Here is a 26053-nt window from a genome sequence, read left to right on the forward strand (position 1 = left end):
GGGAGGGCGGATTTGCTGCTCCTGAGAATTCCACAGCCACCCTTCCTGATACTGGAGCAACTTGTAATCCAGGAGGAAGAAGGGCTAAAATCCCACTCATCCCTCCCATTAAAGCCAGATTCCATTTCAGTCCTGAGCTCAAACCATGACTCTGAACAAAGTTCCCCCATCCCTCTGCCCAGACTCCAGGCTGGCAAAATCCAGCCAGGACGGAGCTGTGCAGGCAGCAAACCCCAAAGCCTGCCCCCAGAGCCAGGGCAGGCTTCAGACCTGGCAGGAAGGTGATTCCTGCGTATTTCCCAGAGCTCCTGAGCACCCAGGGCAGCACAAAGAACTAGGCTGAGACCGGACATGCAGCTAAAAGGGAAACTTTAATAAATGACTCATGAAAGACATAAAAAGCATAAAAATCCAACCCAAACCATAATGCCAAGGCAGGGCTGAACATCAGCACAAGAACTGGGAGCAGGTCCTTGGAGTTAGGTCCCTAAAAACTCTTCCTACTGCAGTAACAATTTCCCTGGTATGTTGAAGACCCATTTTGGCAGGAACAAGGAGTTTTTGGAATGGGGCATCAACTGAATCCTCACTGCAGGAGACTCCAGATATCACTAAATACCCTTAAATAGGGAGTGGTAAACAGAGACACCCAAAAATAGGGAATTTTTCTCCCAATTAAGTGTGACCCATGGAATTTGAAGTAGCTTTAGATCCCTCAAGCTTTGGGCTTCATTTAAAGAGAGGGAAAGGGTTTAGGAGGTTCTTGAGGAGTTATTTTGCTACAAGGAGCCTGAAATCAATTTGTCAGTGCTGCCTTTGGTGAGAAACAGCTTCAGTCACAGAAGAATGTTGAACCCCAACCCTGAGCCCATTTCCAAAGAAAATAAGGGGAGACCAAAGCCTGTTTTCCTCCTGGTATATTTAAAAAACCCAACCCAGGGTGAGCCCTCAGCAGGGGCCGAGTAGCTTGAGGGATTGGAGTCTTCCAAATCCTGTTAGAAGGGATTTAGAATCTTCTGGTCTTTTGCAGAAGCACAGCAGAAATGTGGGATTTGCCTTTCCAAGGGTGAAACCCAGCTCGGAGCAGGGGGTACCAAGCACAAGGGTAACAGCAGGGATACCCCACCTGCATCCCGGGGTAAATTTCACCCCTCAGGCTTGATCCTGCTCCCAGAGGAATGGCTGAACTCCAAGAGTGCAGGATCAAGCCCCGGCAGGGCACGGGCAGGGCCTCAGCACTGCAGGCGTTTTGCAGCCAATTCATCCTGCAAAAGGCTCCAAGGCTTTTCTTTCCATGGTTTCCCTCAGGTGCTGGGAATGCCGAGCTCCATTCCTGGAGTTACTTCCTGACGCTTCTCCGGGTGGACGAGGTGGTGGTGATGGTGTAGGACTTGGAGGAGCCCCCAGAGGAGAAGCCAAGGGCTCCGCTGCCCATTCCTGATCCCAGGCTGAGGCCTCCGATCCCTGCTGCCAGGAGCCCGCTGGAGCTGGAATATCCACCGCCACCGCTGGAGCTGACCACGGCTGCGGGGAGAGGAGCAGCGTGAGCACCTGGAACCCCCAGCCATGGAATCCATTGGGTGGGAAGAACATTAAATCACACCCAGTGCCCCTCCTGCCATGGCAGGGACACCTCCCACTGTCCCAGGCTGCTCCAAGCCCTGTCCAGCCTGGCCTTGGGCACTGCCAGGGATGGGGCATCTTCTTGGAAATCCATTCCAGGCCCTCCCCACCCTCACAGGTGGGGAATATCCCAATATTCCCATCTAAATCCCATCTATTCCCTTCCCGATATCCCGTCTAAACCTCCCCTTTTTCAGTTTGAAGTCCTTCCTTCTTGTCCTGTCACTCCATCACCCAACCTGGCTCAGGATTCCCTGAGCTTGGAGAACTCATGGAGAACCCATGAGAAAATCCATGGAGAATCCCATTTCAAAACACACTCAGCTCATCTCCCGGTGCCCCAAAGTTGTGGGAATGTGGTTCCCCAATTCCCAGCAGGAATGAAGTGGCTGAAAATCAGAGCCACTGGTTTGGAGCATCCCTCAGAGAGCAGCTCCTGCCCAAGGTCCGGGCCAGGTGAGGATCCAACACTTCCCAAGCTGGAAAAACACCCTCTGCCATCACCTGTGCAGCAATTCCCAACCCAGGGAATGCATTTCCCATTAGAGCTTTTCTATCCACACAAAAATGGGAGGAAAGGAAGATCACTTGGCCCCAAGTCCAATTGCATCCGGGTGAGTTGGAGCTGAGCTCGGGATGGAGCCCCAGCACCACCCCCAGCCTCAGGGTGCTCCCACTAAGGAGGGGCTGAACTGGGACACTCTGGGCTCCCTTTTCCAAGGGTTTAGAGTGAGGTGGAACCGCAATAAACAACAAAATCCACTCACAGATGTTGACGTTTCCAACTCCATCGCCAGCCAGCCTGAAAAGACAAAGGCAAGGGGAGGGATTAAACTCAGCTTTCCTTGGCCCTGGGCTCGAGGAGGAGGAGGACAGAGGCAGGGAGTTACTGCTCCAGCTGTACCTGATCCAGGGAGGATCCCTGGGCCCTCCAGGGCTTTGTTCCAGCCCTGCCTTTCCCAGCTCTGTTATCACCATTGGGGGGAGGACAGAGCACAGAGGTTCTGTCCTAATCCCACAGGGATTTCCACTTGGAAATGTTCTGCCACAGCATCAAACATGATGGAAACCAATTTTTTCATTCTTCGCTTATTTTCCCCAGGATTTTTTCTCCCCCAGAATCTGCCAGTTTGGCTCTTCAGTCAAAGCACTTCCAGGACCAGAACGCAGTTTTTCAAAGGTTTCCCTGTCTGCATTTCCTTGTGGAAATCAGAATTGGGCTCTCACAGCGTTCCCAGGCAAAGGGAGCAAAGGGCTCCCAGGACCCTTCCCAGAGGGAACCCAGGGAGTCTTTGCTCACCAATCCCCCCAGGTGTGCTCACCTGCTCTCCTCGCCCTCCAGCAGCTTCCTGTAGGTCGCAATCTCGATGTCCAGGGCCAGCTTGACATTCATGAGCTCCTGGTACTCCCGGAGCTGCCGGGCCATGTCAGCCTTGGCTTTCTGCAGGGCATCCTCCAGCTCGGCCAGCTTGGCCCTGGCGTCCTTGAGGGCCATCTCCCCGCGCTCCTCAGCCTCGGCCACGGCCGCCTCCAGCTTCGCTCGCTGCAAGGACAGAGCGGCCACATCAGGGGGCTCCTGATCCCCGGGGGAGGATCCTGGGCTCCAAACCTCAGGCTCTGCTGCCCAGACCCTTTTGTGGATCTGGAGCTCAACTGGATCCCTGTGACTTCATCCCTACGTGGTTTCTTGGGCACTGGATGGAGATGGAAACTCATCTCCTTCCAAGGTCTCCCAGAAGAAGACCAAGTTTCTCTCTGGCTACACTTTTTTCAGGTGATCCTCAGCTTCCCAGTCCCCCACATCCCACAGATCCCTTGGGGTTCAGGAAAGCTCAGGTTTTCTCTGCTAATTTCCCCAGTTATTTCAGAGCTGGGCAGGCTCTGGCTGAGATGTGGGCAGGACTGGAGCACACCTGGTGCTCCAAACACCAACACCCACCCCAAGACCAGTCCTGTGGGGCCCCAGGAACCCTCAGCTGTGCCCCCACACCTCCCAAAACCCCATGTTTGGCATGACGGGCTCCCTAGAGGCTTTGTGCTCCCATCCTTTGTCCAAGGGAACCCCACCAGAACAGCTCTTGGCTGGTGCCAGAGCCTCCCTGCCCTGAAACCAAATAATCCGGGATGAATCACTAGGTTTTATCTGGAGCCTTGGGAGCTCCAGGCCAGGCCTAAGCCACGGCCCTGATAAAGCGATAAGACCTCAGTGAAAGCAAACAGAGCTCCCCAAATCTGTGTGTGTGCCCAAACATGGTGTTCCCTGCTGTGAAAGGGAGTGGGCAATGATCCCAGGAACAGGAGGCCACGAGGGTTGTGTGGGGGCCCCTCTGTGTCCCAGGAGTGATTTTCACTCGTCTTCTCCCAAAGCCAACCTTTCTGGCAGGATCACCCTGCTCCCAGTGCTCTCCCTCTGCCTGCAGAACTAAAATCCTTCAGGATGAGCAGTGTAGGCCCCCCAGAATGGTTCTTACAGACCACGGAGTTGTGAAGGTTGGAAAAGATCTCCAAAATCACCAAGTTCAAGGGGTTGTGTGACACCCAGACCCCTGAAACATCCCTACCATCACAGAATGTTAGGGGAGAGCGAACATTCCCTCTTGGCCAGAGCTGGAAGGGACCCACAAGGACCATCATGGCTCAGCACATGACAACCCTAAAACTCCCACTAACCCTGAAATTCAACACTCGAGAGTGTGGTCCAAAGATTCCTGGAGCTCTGGCAGCCTTGGGGCTGTGACCATTCCCTGGGGAGCCCCTGTTCCGTGCCAGACATCCTCTGGGGGAAGAAGCTTTTCCCAATGTCCAAAGTGACCCTCCCCAGACCCAGCTCCAGCCACTCCCTCAATGCTTTCCCCAGAGGGCTCAGAGCCACATCCCAGCTCCGAGGCCAGAGAAGGACAGGAGAGGGGCAGCTCCTCACCTGGGCCTTGGCATTCTCGATCTCGCCCTGGATCCTCTGGATGACCCTGTTGATCTCCGTGATCTCATTCTTGGTGTTCCTCAGGTCATCCCCGTGTTTCCCAGCTGTCACCTGCAGCGCCTCATACTGGGACAGAGCAGTGGGACAGAGTGATGGGGTGAGGATGGCAGGGAATGAGCAGGATAGAGCCCCCCGCTCATGGCACAGGGGATACAGGTGCTGACAGAGCTGGAGATCATGGAATCATGGAATGATTTGGCTTGGAAGGGACATTAGAGCCCATTCAGTGCCATGGGCAGGGACACCTTCCACTGTGCCAGGGCACTCCAAGCCCCATCCCACCTGGCCTTGGACCCTTCCAGGGATGGGGCAGCCACAGCTTCCCTGGGAAATCCATTCCAGGGCCCCCCCACCCTCACAGGGAGGAATTCCTTCCCAATATCCCACCCATCCCTGCCCTTTGTGCACAGGGAAGCCATTCCCTGTGTCCCATCACTTCAGGCCCTCTCCAGCTCTCCTGGAGTCCCTTTGGGCACTGGAAGGGCTCCAAGGTGTCCCTGGGTCCTCCTCCCCTGGCAGAGCTCACCTTGCTCTGGTACCAGGACTCGGCCTCGGCGCGGCTGCGGTTGGCGATCTCCTCGTACTGCGCCTTCACCTCGGCGATGATGCTGTCCAGGTCCAGGTTCCGGCTGTTGTCCATGGACAGAATCACCGAGGTGTCCGAGATCTGGGCCTGCAGCTCGTTCAGCTCCTGCAGGAAAACCAAGCCCGTTCATTAGTGAGGTTTCAGGGTCCCTCTTTTGGAAGCCAATTGAAGAGAATCCAAGGAGAGAAGGGAGAGGGAGGTGGGTAAGGATTCCATTAAAATAATTATTAATGAGGAGGGAAACAACCTTGCAAAGCACAGAGCAACAACCAACAGCAGAGCTGGAACTGTTTATCCCTACTTTGGCAGCAGGGCTGCTTGTTTCACTGTTATCCCATTCCTTAGACAACAACCCAGCTAGCTGCAGAACCTGCAGGGGCCAAATTCCAGCACCTCTCTCAAGGATTTGTGTCCAGCTCAGGTAATCCCTCCTCTTGCAAACAATGGGGAGGAGGAAGGAGCCTGGAACAAGCAGCTTTCCTTCATTTCTGTCACACAGCACCACCTCCCCCAGCCACTCATTTTCCTTGTTTTCATACAAACAGCATCCCAAATACAATGCCTGCAATCCATCCATCCCACATCCCACACAGGGAGAAATCTGTGTGACATCCCACAGAATTCAGAGGAATCACTTCACTTGCAGGCACAGTTTTGCTTATGGAAGGAATGACTCCATGAATCCATCACCTTCCCCACATTCATTTCCCAGCCAGCATTCCTTGTTCTCCCCCTCTGAAGGACAGAAGGATCCTCACCGCCTCATGGAAAGCCCTCAAGAAGTTGATCTCATCTGTCAGAGCATCCACCTTGGCCTCCAGCTCCACTTTGTTCATGTAGGCAGCATCCACATCCTGGAAAAACGTGGAATAAACCATGGAGATTGTGGAGCTTTGATGTCTGAGCCCAACCAGCCTCTGGTGGGCTTCCAAAAGAGTTCCCCAAACCAGCTCCAGGTGTCCCAGTGGCACCCCAGGGCCTGCAAATCATCTCCCAGGGCACTGAACGCTGCTGGAGTGCAGATCCTGAGAGTCCTGGGGATCCCTTGGATCCCTGTTTGGAAGTTCAGTGTCAGGCTGGACACAGAGAGCTCAGGAAAGATCCGGCATCATCTCCAATGCCCCTGGGACCCAGCAGCTCTCCCCTGCATGTGTGGAGACCTCAAGGCCTCCTCTGAGCTGCCTTTGGCTGGAATTCTGCCCCTCAGAGCTTCATCAGAGCTGGAGTACACTGTGAGTGGGGCAGAGAGTAAACTGTGAGTAGGGGCAAACACAGGGAAGGGCTGCCCACACTGCTGATCAGTCCCAGGCAAGAGCCGTGCCTGCCCCATGCCTGGAAGTGTGCAGAGCTGGATGGGGCTCGGAGCACCCTGGGCCCATGGAAGGTGTCCCTGCCCATGGCAGGGGTGGGAATGGGATGGACTGTAAGGTCCCTTCCCACCCAACCCATGTGGATTCTCTGACCTACGAGGATATTCACCTTCTTGAGCACCACAAACTCATTCTCGGCCGCCGTGCGCTTGTTGATCTCATCTTCATACCTGCCAAAAGAAAAAGGGATTTCTGTGAAATTAGAGCCTGTATTAAAGGAAAAACATCTCAGTGAAAGGTTGTCCCAGTTCTCTTCTCTATCCCTCCATTTCTTGGGAGCCAGCCCAGCACCTCCCCAGGGCTGGTGCACCAGTGGTGTCTGCTCTGGATGAGCTGCTCCATCACCACCACCTGAAACTGTCCCCTCCCTGCTCCCCCAGAATCCTTAAAATTCCCCGTGCTCCAGAAGATTCCTGCTCCTCCTCTGGGGAGGACCCAGGCTGTGCCCCCACTTTGTCACCAACCCTTCAGGGAGAGACACAAACAGATCCCACAAACTCCTCTGGGCTGATCCCAGCACTTGCTGGAGCTGCTTCCACTCTGCACTTCCCTACTCCAGACTGTTGGCAACACTTTGCAGGTGTTGAACACGTGGCACTGTTCTGGGAAGAGCCAAAGGTAATTAATTACCCTCATTCTCTTCCAAAGCCTCACTAAATTCCAGTCTTGGTGACTGCCGTTCTTTAGGTGTTCACCCTCAGATGAGGGGCTCACCTGGAAATCTCCAGGGGTTCTCCTAAAGGTCTCCAGCAGATAAAAATCCCTCTCCACAGATTGTACAGGACCACCACTGATTTGCAAACCCAGATCTTGGAGCCCACCTGGACCGGTTTGTGCACTCCCAACCTGCCCAAACATCCAGCCCCAACCTGCTCTGGGCATCTGGGAATCCTGAAAGCCATCCAAGGAACAGAGCAGGAAGCACTTTGGCTGTTTGGGAACTGTTGCCAGGTTAAGGCTCTTTATTTACATGGGCCCTGCATGGCCAGAGCTGGAATTTGCCTTCCAAAGCAGGAGCTGCTTCACCTGCCCAGCCTCCCCCTCCTGCTCCGACCTGGAATGCTGCCCATTCACACCAGGATCAATGGACGTTGCCCCTCTGGAGGTCACTGAGCTGCCAGCGCAATTCCAGAGGAATAAATCCTGGGAAGTGACGCAGAGGCACCACCTCTGCACACATGGGATCAGCAGAGAGAGGTATAAAAACAGTGAATTCCTCCAGAATGGATCACCAAATTCCTCCTCTCCTTGGGGCAGCTCCACCAAGCTGGTCAATGAGCTGGTAAAGCATGGAATCTTAGAATGATCTGGGTTTGTAGAGACCATAAAGCCCATCCCATTCCTACCCCTGCCACGACAGAGACACCTTCTGCTATCCCAGGCTGCTCCAGCCCTGTCCAGCCTGGCCCTGGGCACTGCCAGGGACCCAGGGGCAGCCACAGCTGCTTTGGGAAATCCATTCCAGGGCCTGCCCACCCCCACAGGGAAGAATTTCTCCCTAAATCGTCCAATACTGTCCCAACATCCCTCTGAAAGGCCAGGACACTCCTTGGAACTGAGCCCTGTGGGCAGCATGGCCCCAGCTGGCCCCACACCCTCTCCCACTGCAATTCCTGAGTTAGGGGCTGGTGTCATCCCTGGAGCCTTTCCTCCCCTAAACATCACCTGGGAATTCCTGTGGAAACCAAATCTATGGAAAAAAGGCCACAGGCACCCCCAGAGCACATAATGGTTTAGGTTTTCCATCTATAACTGAGATTTTCTCCATACAAACGGGGAGCAGCAGGTGCTGCATTCCAGTTACTGCATCCTCATCACTCAGCTCCTAATTCCTGCTTCCCTTCCATTAGCACACAGAGTTTGGCTTTCCATGGATCTGTAGCCTAAAGGAATAAATCCATGAGATTAGGACTGAATCCATGGGAAATGTAACTAAACTTTGGGGTTTAATCCCTCTGGCTGCAAACCAGCTCCTTGCAGAGATTCCAAGGCCAGCTGTGGATGGAATAACCAGGCAGGGCTGGGGGCAGCATCATTCCCAGGCAGCTCTTTAGGAATCTCTGGGTATTGACCCTCCCTAAACACACCCTGGGGATTATCAGCTCTGTTTGTTTGCAGTTCCTGCCTGATCCAGTTTGCCAGCTCCGTCCTATTCTTCCCTTTTCAGAGGCATTTCCCAGCTGGGCTGGGCCGGGCTGAGACAAAGGCCACCTTTCTTCTGGGGCTCCTCCCACATGACACTGAAAAGTCACTGAAGAACTGCAGGGCAGCTGCTCCATTCCCTGACCAGGGAATCAGCCTGGAGCTCCTGTGGAACTCTCGGGGCTCCAGCCACCCCAAAGAGCCACTTCTGACCCTGAGGAGGCCCCAAAGCACCACCTCCAACCCAGGGAGGCCCCAGAATGCCACATCCAAGCCTGAGGAGGCCCCAAAGCAAAGCCAAGAGGATGGAGGCACCAGCCCATGTAGGAACAACGTGCCAGAAAGGAGCAGGAAGAATCCAGGCAGCTTTCCTGGACTAAACACCTCATTGCAGGCCAGAAAACATCTCCTCCCTAGCAGGAGAGCTGGGGGACATTGAGCCCAGCTAAACACCTGGACTGAACACCTCATTCTAGGCCAGAAAATATCTTCTCCTTGTCAGGAGAGCTGGGGACATCTGTGCCCAACTAAACACCTCATTCCTGGCCAGAAAACATCTCCCTAGCAGGGGAGCCGGGGACATCCGTGCCCAGCCACTGGCCCAGCCAGCAGCTCCACCACCCCGTTATCAGGGGGACACTGATACTTTACTTGGTCTTGAAGTCCTCCACGAGGTCCTGCATGTTCTTGAGCTCTCCCTCGAGGCGCCCCTTGTCGGCCAGGAGCCCGTCCAGCTGCCGCCGCAGGTTGCTGATGTAGGTCTCGAACATGGGAGCGATGTTGCTCCGCGTCGTCTTCTGCTCCTGGAGCAGGCTCCACTTGGTCTCCAGCATCTTGTTCTGCTGCTCCAGGAACCGCACCTGGGAGGGAGCACAGGGGTCACTCGGGATGGTGGGAGAGAGGGGAGCTGACACTGCAGGGCATGGAAGGGCTGGGCTGCAGGTGGGAATTTGGGTAGCACCCAGGAATTTGGGTGTTTATGGAAGCACCAGAGGAGGGTCATGGAGACCACGCTGAGGAGCTTGGCTGCTCTGGGACCTGGTTTGTGACTTTGAGGAATGAAAGAAAAGCAGATTCTGCTGGGCTGACACTTGACAGAAACCTGCTCCAGACATCAAACCCTCCAACTGCTCCAACTCCAGGGCTGGATTCCTCTCATTTCGGGAATTCCAGAGCGGGATTTACACAAGGTTAGTTAGTGCAAGAGAGCCAAGATGTGCAGGGCAGCATGAACACCCAGGGAAGGCTCTGGTTCCATCTGCACTCCTGGGACAGCTCCCTCCAGGAGCCTCTCCCTCCCCAGATTTGGTGCTGGGGTGGGGGTGCACAGCCTGCACCCCCATTTGAGCAATCCCAGGTAAATCAGGGCTGCAAAGGCAGCCCGAGCAAGGCAACCTGTTCTGCTGGCAATGCCAGCAGGACTTTACATCGAATAATAAGAATTATTTGATTGCAGTGGGCAAATCCCACCACGTTCTCCAGGACTGATCCTCACCCCATTTGTGAGCAAACCAATTCTGGGTCCCACCAACCGTTCAGCACCCCCAGAGCTCCAAGCCAGCCCAAGCCCTCACCTTGTCAATGAAGGAGGCGAATTTGTTGTTGAGGGTCTTGATCTGCTCCTTCTCCTCCTTGCGGACCCTCTGGATAGTGGGGTCGATCTCCAGGTTGAGGGGCGTCAGGAGGCTCTGGTTGACGGTGACCTCCTGGATGCCGCCGGGGCTGAGGCTGCCCAAGGCGGCTCCCCCATAGCCGTAGCCCGAGCGGACGCTGAAGGAGCTGCCCCCGGCCAGGCTGACCCTCTTGCCGGCCGAGCCCAGGCTGTAGAGGCTGGCGCTGCCGAAGCCGCCGGCGCGGCCGAGCCCGGAGCTGCGGCCGGAGGACACGGAGCTGACCCGCACCTGGCTGAGCGCGGGCCCGGCGGCCGAGCGGGAGCTGAAGGTCACCGAGCGGGACATGCTGCTGCGAGCGACGCTCCGGGGGTGCCTCTTTGATCCTGCGAAGCTCGAGAGGCTGCGCTGGAGGCCAGCGGAGTGAGAGCGCTACCGCTGCCTTCCCCTTTTATCCGTTAGAAAAGCTGGGCTTGGCCCAAGGGCACCGCGGGGATCGTTTTACGGCTCGGAGCTGGGTGTGCCTGGCTGCATTCCCACCCTCCGGCGGCAGGGAAGGGCCCGGGGAAGGGACAGGACACACCTGGCGCTGTCCCCGCTGCGCTCCTGCGGCACCTGTGTGTGCGCCGAGCCCAGCCCTGCTCCCCGATCCTGCTGGGAGGATCCCCCGATCCTGTGCCCCGGGAGGGACACAGGGAATACGCATTGGGGAGGATTTGGAAGTGCTGCAGGCGGGTTCTCCCCTGGGCACGGCGCAAAGCTGATAAAGGGGCCGCTGTGCCAGGTCCTGGCTGTTTAATATAAACCAGGGCACTGCCAGCAGCACCCAGAGCCTGCTGCCCAGGGGGACGTGTTTGCCCTTCCCTTTCCTGCTAATCCCTCAAATAAATACTTAAAACCGAGGTGGGCTAGGAGGGTTGCATCCCACCCAACATTTAGTCCACACTCAAAAGGCGACAGGATTAAAATCCTGGCTGAACATTCTGGGTCCCCGCTTGAGTTTTTGGAGTTCTACAAAGAAAAAACAGAGAAAAAAAAATGGGTTTCAGGGTTTTCACCATTTCCAAATAGTCCCAGAGGGCCTCAACCCTTCACTATCAGGTCGTAAATTCCCCAGGAGATTTCAAAGTCTGGCCTGAAAGCGTCACCCTTCAGCTTTTCTGTCCCCAGGACAGATAAGGGAGATAAGGCTGGTTGCAAACTCAGCCTACTCAAAATCCACCCATCCTGCTCTGGGGGCAGAGGAGAAGCCTGGCTGCTGCAGGGAAAGTCTCTTTTTAAAGACAGAAAAGGGGGAATTCGATCCAGGAAGAGAGAGATGGGGCAGGATTCCTGCAGGATTCCTGCCAGCCCTGCACCTGGCTGGGCTCCCACCATCACAGGTTGGACTCGATGATCTCAGAGGTCTTTTCCAGCCTAATTGATCCTGGGATTATAAAAAAAATCCATTGTGTGTGAACGAAGTGGAGTGTGACAGACATGCCCTGCAGCTCTGCTGGGGCTGGAGCCCAGGACAGGGATCCCTCCGTGCATCCATCCATGCACAGCTGGGAGCAGGGCAGTGCCAGCCTCACACAGCCAGGCTGGAACAGTGCTGGCATGTCCTGAGAGGGCAGGGCTGGAAGCTGAGTGTGGGATTGACAGTCAGGCAGCAATTCCCACCCAGCTCTGGCTGTTAGCAGGCTGGATTCCAGCCTGGATCACCACACAGGGACTTCTACACAACACGAGAGGCACAGGAGGAGCAACACAGGCAGGTGAATCCCAACCTTTGGCCACAAAGGCAAAGCTGCTCCCAGCGGCCTCCAGGAATCCCAGTTTGGCACTGGGGACCTGGACTTCACCCTGGATTTGGGTGAGGGTGAGCCCATCTTCAGCCCAGCTCCCACCCTCGTTCCCTGCACCACGAGCAATCCAGGTGGGAGCAGGAGCCTCATCCCCTGCTTGCTGTGCCCAGGTTTGCTCCCTTCCCCCCTGCCAGGTCGATATTCCCCGTCTGAGCCAGGTTGAAGCCACGTGGCCACCAGAGGTGTCCCAGGGTTTGTTGTGTTGTTGTTCCATGGCAACCCGGGGCTGTTCCACAACTGCTCCGACCGGTAAATTCCTGCAGCCCCAGTGAGTGACCCCAGGGACTGCGGTTTGGCGACACCGAGCTCACTTTTGCCTTTTTGGGGAAATGATTTCCCTGCCTATCATGCTGGGAGTCACATTCACCCTGGCCCTGCACACCTAGGGCTGGCTCTGACACTCCTAGAGCAGCAAAACCCCCACAAACAACCAACCCATCCATGAACCCTTGGGAAAACAAGCCAGGCTGCAATTCCAGCTGAAAAGTGCTAAAAAAAACCAAAAAACAAACAAACCCAAAAAACCCAAAAAATCAAAAAACCAAACTCAAATATTGTAATGGAAGAGGAAAACCTTTGCAGGTGAGTGAAATTATATGTTGGGAGTGTATTCTGGTGGGTTCACCTCCTGTGTTATCCCAGGGGATCCCTCCTGCTGCTTGCCTGGATTTCTGTGTTTGGATTGAAAGATTTTGGGAGCAGGAGCATCCATATGTTCTGTTTGCACAGGCCCTGCTGGTGGTTCCTGATCCAAAGGGCTCGGCTCTGGCCCTGGATCCCAAATCTATTGCTCCAACACCTCCCAGTGCCTGCATGGGCTCGTGGCTGGGGGATGGATTTGGGATATTGGGATCAATCTCCAGGCTCAGGGAGCCGGAGGCTCTGGGGGATGGAAACCTCCAGGATGGGGCTGTCAGAATCCCAGGATGGGGCTGTCAGAATTCCAGGATCACTGAGGCTGGAAATGCCCTCCCAGATCACGGAGTCCAAGCTGTGACCAATCCCCACCAGAGCCCTGAGTGCCACATTCTTTGGATACCTCGAGGGATGGGGACTGCACGACAGGAGTGCCTGACCAGCGTCTCCCTGGAAAAATTCCTCATGACATCACAAGAAATTCTCCTGACGTCCAATGGCACTGCCAAGCTCCTATTCCTCCTAAACCCACCCAAAATCAATGGGAACACAGCACCACCTTTCCCAAGATCTCCCCACACTGCGAACCCAGATCCCCTTCCAGGATCAAAGCAGCCTCATTAACCAAAATTTCCAGCTGATCATAATTCCTGTGAGCAGGTCAGAGGGAACTTGTTCTCCTGCATCCCAAAAGCAGGTGTTGGATGTCACCAGGCAGGATTTGGCCTAGATGATCCTGGGGATCCAGCTCAGGATGTGCCGCAGCTGGAGGATTATCAGGATGAGGTTCATCGGGTTTATCAGGATTTTATGGATTCCAGGCTCATTTCCTGTGTCACTGGACCATAAAATCAATGGAATGACGCAGCTCCAGCGCAGAGCCCGGTGACAGGGAGTGCCCTTTCCAGCAAGAGCTGCTGATCCACAGGGATGGTCTGTTCCGAAGGTTGGTGCCTCCCTCCCGGCAGCACTGGGGCCCTGTGTCCCATTGGATGTCCCTTAAGCACTGCCTGCTTTCGCTTTCTGCCCCTGCCCAAGCACTGCAGGGATTCCTGTGAGCCCAATGGGATTCCCCCATTGATGGGAATCAGGGAATGGTTTGGGGTGGAATTTCCCCAGGGTTTATCCAGTGCAATCTCCTGGCCTGGACAGGGACACCTTCCACCATCCCAGTTACAGCCTCCACCAGCTTTATCCCACACAGATGGAATGGGCCAAAATCCTCACATTCCATGAAGTGGCTTTTCCAAGGACCCGAATTCCCTGCCATGGCCTCTCCCTGCTCCAGAGCCTTTGGCAGAGGCCAGTGGATTGTTCAGGCTGCAACTTCACATGGATTTTCACACAGAGAGTGCATTTTCCTCCCCATTTTTCCAGCCCTGCACCGGGACAGGAATCAGGGCTTTGCCAGAGGTGGCCAGGTCTGGGCTCACCCAAACAGCTCCAAGGCTTCCAGGAGCTCCTCATCCAGGAACTCCTCATCCAGGCACTCCTCATCCAGGCATTTCTCATCCAGGCACTCCTCATCCAGGCATTCCTCGTCCAGGAACTCCTCATCCAGGCATTCCTTGTCCAGGAGCTCGTCATCCAGGAACTCATCCAGGCATTCCTCCCACTGCAACACAGCAAAACCCAAATATGAATTATCACAGGGACCAGTAGGAACAGAATCATGGGATCGTGGAATCATAGAATGGTTCAGGTGAGAAGGGTCCTTAAAGCTCATCCAGTGACACCCCTGCCATGGGCAGGGACACCTCCCACTGTCCCAGGCTGCTCCAAGCCCTGTCCAGCCTGGCCTTGGGCACTGCTAGGGATGGGACAGTCACAGCTGCTCTGGGGAATCCATTCCAAGGCCTCTCCACCCTCATAGGGAGGAAATTTTCCTAAATCATCAATTTCCATGCATCCCAAGGCCCCTCAGGGTGCCCAGGGCAACGTCTCAGCTTGCCCAGGGGGACAGATCCAGCTCTGTGTTCCCAAGGCTTCCCACAAGCTCCTAATTCCCTGTAGGAGCTGCATTTCGCCTCTCCTCTGGCTCTGCCCACCCTGCTGAGGCTGGGAAGTTCTTGGCTCGGCTCTTGGCCACTCCTGGAAGCTGCTGGCCACATGAAATCCATCCCTGGGAAACAGCTCTTGAAGCTCAGAGTTGCCCACCCTTGTCCTGTTTGCTGCAACCCAAAAGGGCTATCAGCCAAAATCTTAAATGTTTGGATATAGCACAAAACCAGTCACCAGCACCACTATGAACTGGGACCAGGGACAGGACCCAGGGGGCAGCTGGAGCTGTGCCAAGGAGGGCCAGGTTGGGTATTGGGGAAGGTTCCTCACCCAGAGGGGCTGAGCACTGCCCAGGCTCCCCAGGAATGGTCGCGGCCCCGAGGCTGCCAGAGCTCCAGGAGCCTTTGGACAACGTGCTCAGCATTGGGATTTTGGGACTGGGGTGATTTTGGGGCGCCCTGTGCAGAGCCAGGAGTTGGAATCTGTGATCCTCATGGGTCTCTTCTATCTCCGGTTTTTCCTTTTTTCCATGATTCCATGAACAACTTGGACCCCCCCAAGGAGTTCCTCCCTCCAGCCCCTTCCAGGTGCTCAGTGCAGCCATGGGGCTGCCCTTCCCCTATGGATGGAGCCCCACATTCCTCCTGCCCTCTTTGCAGAGGAGTATGACAGTGATCACAAGGGCTGCAGGATGAAGAGAGAGGCGAGAATGTTGACTTCGTGTTCAGAAGGCTTGATTTATTATTTTGTGATATATATTACATTATGATTATAATAAAAAGAAATAGAAGGAGAAGTTCTCAGAAGGCTAGATAAGCTAAGAATAGAAAAGAATGAATAACAAAGATCTGTGTCTCAGCAGAGAGCGAGACCCAGCTCTGCCGTGAGTGGTCAGTAAATCCAAACATCCCCAGGAGACCAGTCACCGATCCACCTGTTGCATTCCACAGCAGCAGATAACCATTGTTTACATTTTGTTGCTGAGGCCACAGCTTCTCAGAAAGGAGAAAAATCCCAAGAAAGGATTTTTCACGAAAGATGTCTGTGACAGAGGAGCTTTTCCACCCACACGGCTCTGCTCACTGCCAGGAGCTCCTGGACACCCCAGGGAACCCAGCCCAGACCGGGATCCCTCCCAGGGACAGGGAACCTGGCCTGACACATGGGGAAAGTGTCCCAGGTGTGGGAATCCTTAAAATCAGAAGGATTTTGGGAAAGCTGCAAAAGGCAGGCTCAGAGATAGCGGAACTGTGATTAGAGCAAAGCAGTAGCCATGAGATTTGTCCACAAAAAATTATATAAGAATTAGAAAAGTGAGGAGAAATAGAACAATGGTCTGTGTATTAACCCTTGGCTAGAATAACTCCTCAAGCTACAGAAAAGTTTATCTAGTGAGATATTAGGAAGTTCTCAGCTTAATAATGGAGCTCTGTGCGTTGTGTTTTAAGGCTCACAAGCAGGTATTGTATTGGAAATAAGCAAGCATTGTTTTAACCAAAGGTACGTGTGCTTATGGTGATTGGATAGAACTGCTGTCAGTGTGCTTTTGCTTTGTGTGATTGGTCAAAAAACTTTTAAAGGAAGTTGTAACATTGAGTTCATTGGTGGGGATGTGAGCTGCTGGCAGCTTCCCATTGCCATCACCATGTAATGAGACTGATGAAAGAAATAAAACTAAACAGCTGGAGATGCTTTACTCAGCAATCCCATCCTGTTTGTGATTTGTACACAGACCCCCAGCCAGCAACACCAATATCCCAGCTATGCACTTTCCCCCTCTCCAGCTCACTGGACAAGAGCCAAAAGCTGTTTTTTTCCCCTTTCCCCCAAATTATAAGACCTTGTGATTACAAGAAAACCTGAAGGAATACGGATAAATATAGTTATAATTATGGATAATCATCATCACCTGGATAATTTTGACATGAAAGTTGAGAGTCCCTCCCACAGCCAAAACCTTAAGGAAAAACAAACAAACAAATTAAAACTTCAATTCTCAGTGCTGGGTGAAACTGCCAGCGCTGGGAATGCTGGGCTTGGTTTTTCTGGAAAACACACATCTCAGGAAACGATGGAAAACTCCTGTTCTCTCCCCACAAAATTCCATCTGACTTTGGTCTGCTCAGGTTGCAGGGGCTGATCTGGTGGAAACTGTGAATCCTCCCAGGGACAGAGCAGATTCCAGACACCCTGAGCTCCAAGCACAGAATCCCTGGGGTGGCAAAAGCCCTCCCAGACCATTGACTCCATGCTGTGCCCAATCCCCACCTTGTCCCCAGCCCAGAGCCCTGAGTGCCACATCCAGTCCTTCCTTGGGCACCTGCAGGGATGGGCACCCCAAACCTCCCAGGGCAGCCCCTGACAATGGGCAACCACCCTTCCCATGGGAAAATCCCTCCTGATGCCCACCCTGAGCTGCCCTGGCCCAGCCTATGGCCGTTCCCTCTGCTCCTGTCCCTGTTCCTGGGAGCAGAGCCTGACTCTGCCCCGGCTGTCCCCTCCTGGCAGGAGCTGTGCAGAGCCACAAGGTCCCCCTTGAGCCTCCTTTGCTCCAGGCTGAGCCCCCCAGGTCCCTCGGGGGTTCTCCAGACCCTTCCCTGCTGCCCAGCCCTTCCGCAGCCCTGTTTCCCCCTCTGAATTCACCCCAGCCCCTTCTCCAGACCTGTTCCCCTCTCTGAATTCACCCCAGCCCCTCAGGGTCTTTGTGAAGTGACACAATTCAGGCTGATCTGCCCCAAACCACAGAATCATTAGGAAATTCTCCTTTCTCCATCCACATTTCCCCAGGTAACCTTCCCAAGGTGAGGATGCTCCTGGAGCACCCCTGATGGTCCCGCGTCCCCACTGAGGATCCCTGGCTGGATTTGCCCCTCCTGGGATCCCACATGGCCCCAGCAGCTCCTCCCATGTCCCTGCTCCCATCAGCTCCAAGTTCAGGGGGCCTTTCCTGAGCAGATGAAACTGTGAGGTCACTCTGAGGGAGCACAGCTCATGGGAGCTGGAATAAAGCCAGCATGACAGAGCTCAGGGTTATTGCAGTGTCTGGGGCCTGAGTCATGCCCAGGTCGAGGGAATGGTCCAAGAAAGAGAAAATGCTCTTATCAAAGCCCTCTTTCCTCTCCTTGGGCAGAGTCAATGACACAAGGCCACCTTCCATCAGCAGATCCCATGTCTGAATCCAGGAAGGATCCTGGAAGGGTTTCACTACCCCCAGATCGTTCAGTTCCCATCAGCAGCCATCCCAATTCCCTTTGTGCAGCCTTTGGCAAAGGGGATGGGGGCAAGGACCTGGGGTCTCAACATCTCCCACAGAGTCCAGTGCCATGGATGGAGCTGCTCCTCCCCCTCTGCCACCTGGAGGGAATTCCAGGGTCTTTGGCAAAATGAAACAGGTCTTGTTGCCCGTGGAAAAGGAACTCAGAGGTAAACTGTGCTTCAGGAAGGACATGGGAAAGGCAGGAGTAGAACTGGTGTCATCTCCCTCACTCCCCAAACACCAAGGGACATGTGTCCAACATGTGGCTCTGAAAATTCCTTGGAATCTTGGAAAAACTCCATCATTTTCATGGCAAACTGTCCTCCTGCTCCAGAGGGTGGACAGGATCAGCCAGAATGCCATAGGTGGCACCCCCATCTCCATAGGGATGAGGGATAACCAAGGGTTTGTTCGCCTCAGATGATTTCCATGTCTTTCTTGTATTTCTATGTATTTCTTAAGCACCTCAGGAATTTAGGAGATTTGACTGGTCACGACGGGAGGCTGAAGGACCTTCCCAAAGCAGCCCCAAGCTGAGAACCCAGAGCCCACTTTGGGGCAGGAGAAGGAGCGGGAGGGCAGAGGGGCTGGGGGAAGGAGCGACGCCTCCACCCCGTGAGTCACTGGCTGCACTGGAGGGATGGGACAGAGCAAACAAAGAACATTTTACAAGGGTTTTACAGCTGCTGTAACCCCTGAGTTATCCCTGCCTCCGAGGGGCCAACCCAGCTCCCAGGGCGTTCTCCCAGCTAGGGAGAACCGAGCTCCCAAATCTGGGATTTTGGCCTTCCCACCTGTCACCGCAGTCAGGGATTTTATCTCAGCATTTTAATCTCAGCAGCAGGAGCTGCTCCAGGGCCAGATTGAGCCCAGAGATTGTCGGAACTCAGCACATCCCTCCGGGTGTCCAGAATTCTGGGGGGCTCAGAGACCCTGGCACACAGCCCAGAACACCTGCGGATTTGATTTTGACCCCTGGAGCAAGTTACCAGCTTTGTATGAGGATCTGAAAGTCACAGAAGTTAAAATAGTATAATAATAAAATTATCACAAGGTGAAAATGTAGATTTTAGGATTTTTGGTGTGGGGGTTATGAGGACAAGATGGAAACTTGGGCGTGTCCAGCCTTTCTTCTTCTTCTTCTTGGTCTCCATTTTCTGCAGTGATGTTAGCACTTTGGGATTGGTTTAGAACAGAAATGCACTGTCTAACATAGATGATGAGTACTGGGAATTAAGTGTAAATATTGTCCACATATCTTTTAGCATAAAAAACTAACACCACCTCAAGGGCTGGAAACAATTACCAGCTTTGTGTGAGGAGTTAAAAGCCACAAGAGTTTGAGTAGAATGATAGTGAATTAGTCACAGGGTGAAAATGTAGAATTTTGGGGTTTTTAGAATGGGGGTTCAGGAGGCAAGATGGAGGAATCTGGGCTTGTCCTGTCCTTCTTCTCCCTCTTCTTCTTGTTCTCCATTTTCTGCTGTGATGGTGGCACTTTGGGATTGGTTTAGAGTAGAAGTGCACTGTCTAACATAGGTGATAGATATTGGGAATTAAGTGTAAATGTGTTATACGTAGTTTGCAATATAAAAGGACAACACAGAGTGCCTTTGGCTGCCCTGCTGAGCAGATCTCGGCTGGGCAGAAAGAAAATTTTATAGATAAGAATTAATAAACAACCTCAAGACCGAAAAGTGAAGAGTCCAGACTTGTTCTTCAGTTCCGAAACAGAGACATCCTGCACATCTCGGAGCAGCAATTAACAACCAAAACCCGAGAAGAGATGACAGAAGCTTCCAGAAGGAAGGTGCCATTCCCTCCTCTGCTTTGGTGTTCTCCGGGGTGGAGCCCTGGGAGCAGGAAGGACAGTGGGAGCAAAGGGCAGGATTGCAGTCTTGGAGCTGCTGCAGCCCAGCCCTGGTGCTGATGGAGCAGAGGGTGGGGCCCGTCTGTCTGTCTGTCTGTCTGTCTGTCTGTCTCAGGCCCCTCCTAATCAATGTACTCAGCGCTGACAACAATAATTACAATTATAATTGTAACGATAATTGTCCTGGAGCCGCCCACACTGCCGAGGACATCGATGCCGCCCTGGGAGGGGAGGGATGAGCAGGTCCGGCATTCCATGGAGCCACACCTGGAACCCTCCTCCAGCCCCAGCCTCTCACACCCACAGCCACCTGCACCCCAAAGCCAGCCCCAGCCTCCAGCTCCACCTGCGGCACTTCCCACCTCCACGGGAGGAGAGAGGATCAGCAGGAAAAGGAGACAGGGAAAAACGGTGCCAGGAAAAAGAACGGGGAAAAGGAGACAGGGAAAAGGAGACAGGGGAAAAGTGCCAGGAAAAAGAACTGGGAAAGGAGATGGGGAAAAAGAGTGCTAGGAAAGAGAACAGGGCAAAAGAACAGGGAAAAGGAGACAGGGAAAAATGGTGCCAGGAAAAAGAACCGGGAAAGGAGACAGGGAAAAATGGTGCCAGGAAAAGGAGACAGGGAAAAACAGTGCTAGGAAAGAGAACAGGGAAAAGGAGACAGGGAAAAATGGCGCCAGGAAAAAGAACAGGGAAAAGGAGACAGGGGAAAAGTGGCAGGAAAAAGAACAGGGAAAAGGAGACAGGGAAAAATGGTGCTAGGAAAAAGAACTGGGAAAGGAGATAGAGAAAAGGAGACAGGGAAAAACGGCGCCAGGAAAAAGGAGACAAGGGAAAAGGGCACCGGGAAAAAGAACAGGGGAAAGGAGAGAGGGAAAAAGAACAGGGAAAAGGAGACAGGGAAAAAGTGCCAGGTAAAAGAACAGCTCTCCATGACGCCCCTGGATCCCTGGCAGTGCCCAGGCCAGGCTGGACAGGGCTTGGAGCAGCCTGGGACAGTGGGAGGTGTCCCTGCCATGGCACAGGTGGCACTGGGTGGACGTTAGTGTAGGAGTGTGTTTCTTGTTGATGGAGTGACAAAATTATTTTTTGTCTCTTTAAAAGGAAAGAAGTTTAGAAGTTGGTTTTCTTTTTTTGATTAAGTGAAAAGATATTTTATAGGATTTAAAGAACTTTAAATTTAAGGATAGTTAATTGGACAGAAGTTAAAAAGTTTTGTTTGGGCAATTTAGTAGAGAAAGAAGAAAACAAAAAAAGTAATTGTTTTTGTAAAGTGTTTTTATTAGGAGTAAGAATGTTTAGCACTTAGCTTGGTATTTTGTTTGTTATTTTGTTTTTTATTAAACTTTTTTGTTTCTAACACTGTAACAGAAGCTATTTTGTTGATTTTTATGTCTTTAAAGGTAGTTGAGCTATTTTGGGTGTGTTATAGGCTTTTTAGAGTTTATTAAATTTGGCTTGAGGAGGTTATTATAATACATGGAGGTTACTATAACACTTTAGTGTTCTTCCCACCTGAACCTCTCCATAATTCCATGCTCGGTGTGAAAAACGCCAATCACTTTTTAAAAAATTTTATAAAGTTTAATAGTAATAAAATGGTTATAAAAATAGTAATACAATTAGAGTAATAACAATTTGGACAATTTGAATTAAGACAATATGAGACAACAAATTCAAAGAGTTACGGATGTCCGGGTACCTTTTTCTGGGCAGCACGAGCCTGAAAAAGGACCCATGTTAACAAAGGATTAACCCTTAAAAGCAACAGCCCATTGCATATTCATACACCTCATACATGATGCATAAATTCCATTCAAACACAGGATTCTGTCTGGGCAGTGCCAGCTTCTTCCTCTGAATCCTGACAGCACCTTCGAGGCGGGAAGAAATTAATTTCTTCTGATAAGAGAGCAATAAACTATTTTTCTTTGAAAGATTTAGGTGTCCTGTGGCTGCTATCTCGCTGCAAGCCCTTTCTTTAAAAAAAGTATCCTACATGGCATCGTTTCCATTTTAACAATTTTTATAACCTAAAACTATATTTAACACAGTACTTAAGAGAATTAATCCAGCATTACACAACACATATAATACTCATTTTAATATTTACAAAAAGCCAATCATAAAATGGATGCATTTATCACACTGAGCATGTTTCCTTCCTGCACTCCGTGGGCTCCAGAGCTCCTCAGTGCAGGGAAGATCTCCTGCCACCCAAAACCCGGGGCAAAACATCCCCTCCAAGGCAGGACGAGCTCCCTGAGTGCTCTGGCTGTGACTCAGCTCCTCAGAATCTGAGCCCAGGAGTGAAAACTCAGGGTGACTCAGCGCTGGTCTCTGACTTTACAGGGATTACAGGGTGGCCTTGGCACACGTCACACACGTGGGGACAGCCACAGGCCCGGGGCCACGTCAGCCCAGCTCTGGGCCAGGAGCAGAGGAGGCTCCTGCCTCTGCCGCTGGTGCTGGCCAGACCCTGAGCCCCCATCCCGGGCTCCAGACCCACCGAGGGCACAGATCAGTGCCACATTCCCCTCTGGGATGGGTGGCAGCTCCAGGAATGCCCCAACCCCACGAGTGCCCCTCTGCAGGGATCCCAGAGCTGGGGCTCGGCCCCTGTCCTGGTGTGACCGTGTTCACAGTGGTCTCAGGCTGAGGGAAGAGACGAGGATCTGACTCCATGTTTCAGAAGGCTTGATTTATTATTTTATTATATATATTATATTAAAACTGTACTAAAAGAATAGAAGAAAGGATTTCATCAGAAGGCTAGCTAAGAATAGAATAGGAAAGAATTATAACAAAGGCAGCTGTCTTGGACTGTCTGAGCCAGCTGGACTGTGATTGGCCATTAATTAGAAACAACCAACATGGGCTAATCAAAGATCCACCTGCTGCATTCTACAGCAGCAGATAGTAAATGTTTACTTTTTTTTTTTCCTTGAAGCCTCTCAGCTTCTCAAGAAGAAAAATCCTAAAGAAAGGATTTTTCATAAAAGACGTCTGTGACATCCTCGTTCAGGGCAAATTTGGGAGAAAAGGGGCCCCTCCAGCAAGCAAACCCACACGGCCACTCCCCTCAACCAGTTTGGGAAGGATTCCTTGGACACAAGTGGAAAGAACCTGTTTATTTAACAGGCAAAACACCCCCCAGCACACAAAATGAACAATACCAGGTGACACCACTCTGTCACCACTCTGAAAAAGATGACAAATTCAGAAAGTCTCTCCTGTGGATGCTCACTCTGTTATCAATCCCTCAGGCACTGGGAAAGGCTGCGGCCCAGAGCAGGCCCCACTAGGCCACAAAGCGCAAACTCTCGGTGTTTCCCAGGTCCCAGTCTGGAGCAGGCTCGAGTGGTTCCAAGAAAGGGAAAGAAAAACAGTCCAGGGAAAATTTGGACTACTTAGCTAAACTAATTAATGAGCAAAAGTAAGAGCAAAGCAGGAGCAAGAGCAGCACCATGTACTGCCCTGTCTGTGTCCTGCCAGCTGCGGGGGAGCGGCTGATAGCAAAACCAAAACAAACCATTCGCTCTTCAGAGCCAGTGTTGAAGGCACAGAACATGTTATCCAGCATAAACAGAACACAGGAATGGGGTACAACATCACCCCAGCACAGCCTCTCTCTGCTCAGCACCACAGCACTGGAGATTTGGGGAAATGTCTCCATGGAAAAGCTCTCCAGGCCTGGCACAGCTGCCCAGGGCAGTGGGGGAGGCCCCATCCTGGGCACTATTCAAAGAGAGAGGTGATGTGGCACTTGGGGACACAGTTTGTGGGCTCTGGGTTCAAGACTGATCTTTCCAACCACAACAATTCCATGAGTCCATGATTTAGGAAGCAGCGCAAGGCAGGGATGCTGTGGTGAGCTTTGGCCATGGCCAAACACCCGGTTTACACAACCAGAAAGGAGAAAAGTGGGAGATGGATCCAATTCCCAGAAGTGGCCAGGAAAAAATTGGAAAAAATAGACTTTTTTCCTGGTTATTTGGGCATGTGGCCCTGGAAACTGCAAGCACAAGGCCCTGGTTCTGCAGCTGAGGTGCTGCCACCATGAGCTCACCAGAAATTGTCCCTCAGTTTGTCCCCACACAGCTCCTGTCTCCAACAGTGGCACCATCCCCTCTCCCACTCCCACCATCCCAGCTTGTGGGTGAGCCCAAATCCTCACAGGGGAAAAATAAAAACATACCCAGAGATATTCCACCCCTAAAGTTCCTGCTGCTACACAGATTTTGGGAGATGAGCCACTGCAGGCTGGGATTTCTCTGACCACAAATCCCCAAACTGGGGCAAAAGGATGTTCCTGCAATCCCAGCTGCAAACATCCTCCTCTAGCTGTCACTGGGATGTCACAGGCCCTTTTAAATCCCAAATAAACACCTGATCACAGTGTATTTAATGCACAGAACCTGTTGCAAAACAGGGAGCTGGCTCCTAGACCTCCCACAGCTCCAGAGGAGCCAGAAGCCACAGCAGCAGCTCCTTCTTTGTGCTGCAGCACCTGGGAGTGACACCCAGAGCAAACAAAAGCCTCATTAAGGTGACACAAGAGCCCATCGAGACGGGGGCTGGATCTGGCTGCTGTTGAAGAGAATGAAGTCATTGACTCCGGTAGGGATTGGGAAACACCGAGCTGGAAATGCTCCCTGTGCCTCTCATTCCTGCTGTTTTATTGGCGGGATCTTGGGAAAGGAGAAGCCATTTGCCAAAGTAACAGGACTGGTTGTTGCAGGGGGAACTGGGAACCTCCAGGCTCCCAGCACAGCCCAGAGTGAAGAGGATGGGCACCAGAAAAAGCTGGAGATTCATGGAATGGTTTGGGTGGGAAGGGACATTAAAACTCATCCAGTGCCACCCTTGCCATGGGCAGGGACACGTCTACTGTGCCAGGCTGCCCCAAGCCCTGTCCAGCCTGGCCTTGTGCACTGCCAGGGATCCAGGGGCAGCCCCAGGTGCTCTGGGAAGACCATTCCTGGACTTTGGGGTCATTTCAGGGTTTGGAGATGAAGCAGAGCCCCCTCGGCACCCCCAGCAGCAGAGGAGGGGGGTTCTGCCCCTGCTGCTCAGGGGAGGCCCCACCTGCAGAGCTGCTCCCAGGGCAGGGGTGGCACTGGATGGGCTTTAATGTCCCTTCCTATCCCAGGACTCCACTGTTAGATCCCATCAGGAGACGCTGCTGGGGCACCCCCAGCACCCAGAGCTGGATCCACTCCCCACCCCACAGCACAGCCAGGACCACCCAAACCAGCATCCAGCAGGAACGGGGGATGTCACACCCCGCCTTTAGCCCTGTTCAGTGATTTTTCTTTCAATCCCTGACATTTCCTGGAAGCCCCGTGAGCCGGAGCTCGGCTGAGAGGAACCAAACGCTGCTGCTGCTGCTGCTGCCCTGGGCAGGTCCCGGCCGGCCCGGCCCGGCCCCCGGGGACATTCCTGCGCTCTGACGCCTGCTTGGGGCTCGGTTTCACCCAGAAATCAGAAAGAGCCGGGCTTGGGATTCCAGGAGAAGGCAGGGAAGAGATGTGGACGGCTCTAGGCTGGTGCAGAAAGCAAGGAAAAGGGGAGGTGGGAGTGGGAATGGGACACGGGAAGGGAGAGGAGAAGAGAGGAGTGAAGGTAAGAGAAGGAATAACGAAGCGAGAGAAGGAGCAGGGATGGAAAGGAGCCTGGGAAGGTGGCAGAGCTCCCCCAGGCATCCCCCAAACCACGGTACACAAATACCCCCAGTCTGGCATCGAATTCTCCCCTTCCCAGCCCCCAGAGCCCGATCCCAGCACGGGGTGCGGGAGAAGGGGAGGCAGGGCTGCAGTGTCCGCTCCGTGCCCACCCCTGTCCCTGCAGTGTCCCTGCAGTGTCCCCTGCATGCCCACCCCTGTCCCTGCAGTGTCCCCCACCTCTGTCCCTGCAGTGTCCCTGCAGTGTCCGTCCGTGCCCACCTCTGTCCCTGCAGTGTCCCCTCCATGCCCACCCCTGTCCCTGCAATGTCCCCTCTGTGCCCACCCCTGTCTCTGCAATGTCCCCTCCGTGCCCACCCCTGTCCCTGCAGTGTCCCCCACTCCTGTCCCTGCAGTGTTCCCCCTCGGTGCCCGCCTGGGGCTGGGCCCTGTCCTTCGAGGGCCATGG

The 26053-nt window shown here is 53.3% G+C and overlaps 1 protein-coding gene across 1 annotated transcript; it reads right to left on the reverse strand.

Moving 5' to 3' along the window:
* Positions 1-352: 352 nt before the first annotated feature.
* LOC131569919 (keratin, type II cytoskeletal cochleal) lies at positions 353-10773 on the reverse strand. Its single transcript, XM_058822239.1, has 9 exons — positions 10276-10773; positions 9353-9561; positions 6669-6729; positions 5948-6043; positions 5130-5294; positions 4544-4669; positions 2946-3166; positions 2391-2425; positions 353-1524 (listed from the first exon to the last, which is right to left on the reverse strand). The coding sequence occupies exons 1-9, from the start codon at positions 10657-10659 to the stop codon at positions 1340-1342; spliced, it is 1482 nt and encodes a 493-aa protein (XP_058678222.1). The 5' UTR covers positions 10660-10773; the 3' UTR covers positions 353-1339.
* Positions 10774-26053: the final 15280 nt, after the last annotated feature.

Source organism: Ammospiza caudacuta, chromosome 31 (genome assembly GCF_027887145.1).
Source record: "Ammospiza caudacuta isolate bAmmCau1 chromosome 31, bAmmCau1.pri, whole genome shotgun sequence".
Classification (NCBI taxonomy): Eukaryota; Metazoa; Chordata; class Aves; order Passeriformes; family Passerellidae; genus Ammospiza; species Ammospiza caudacuta.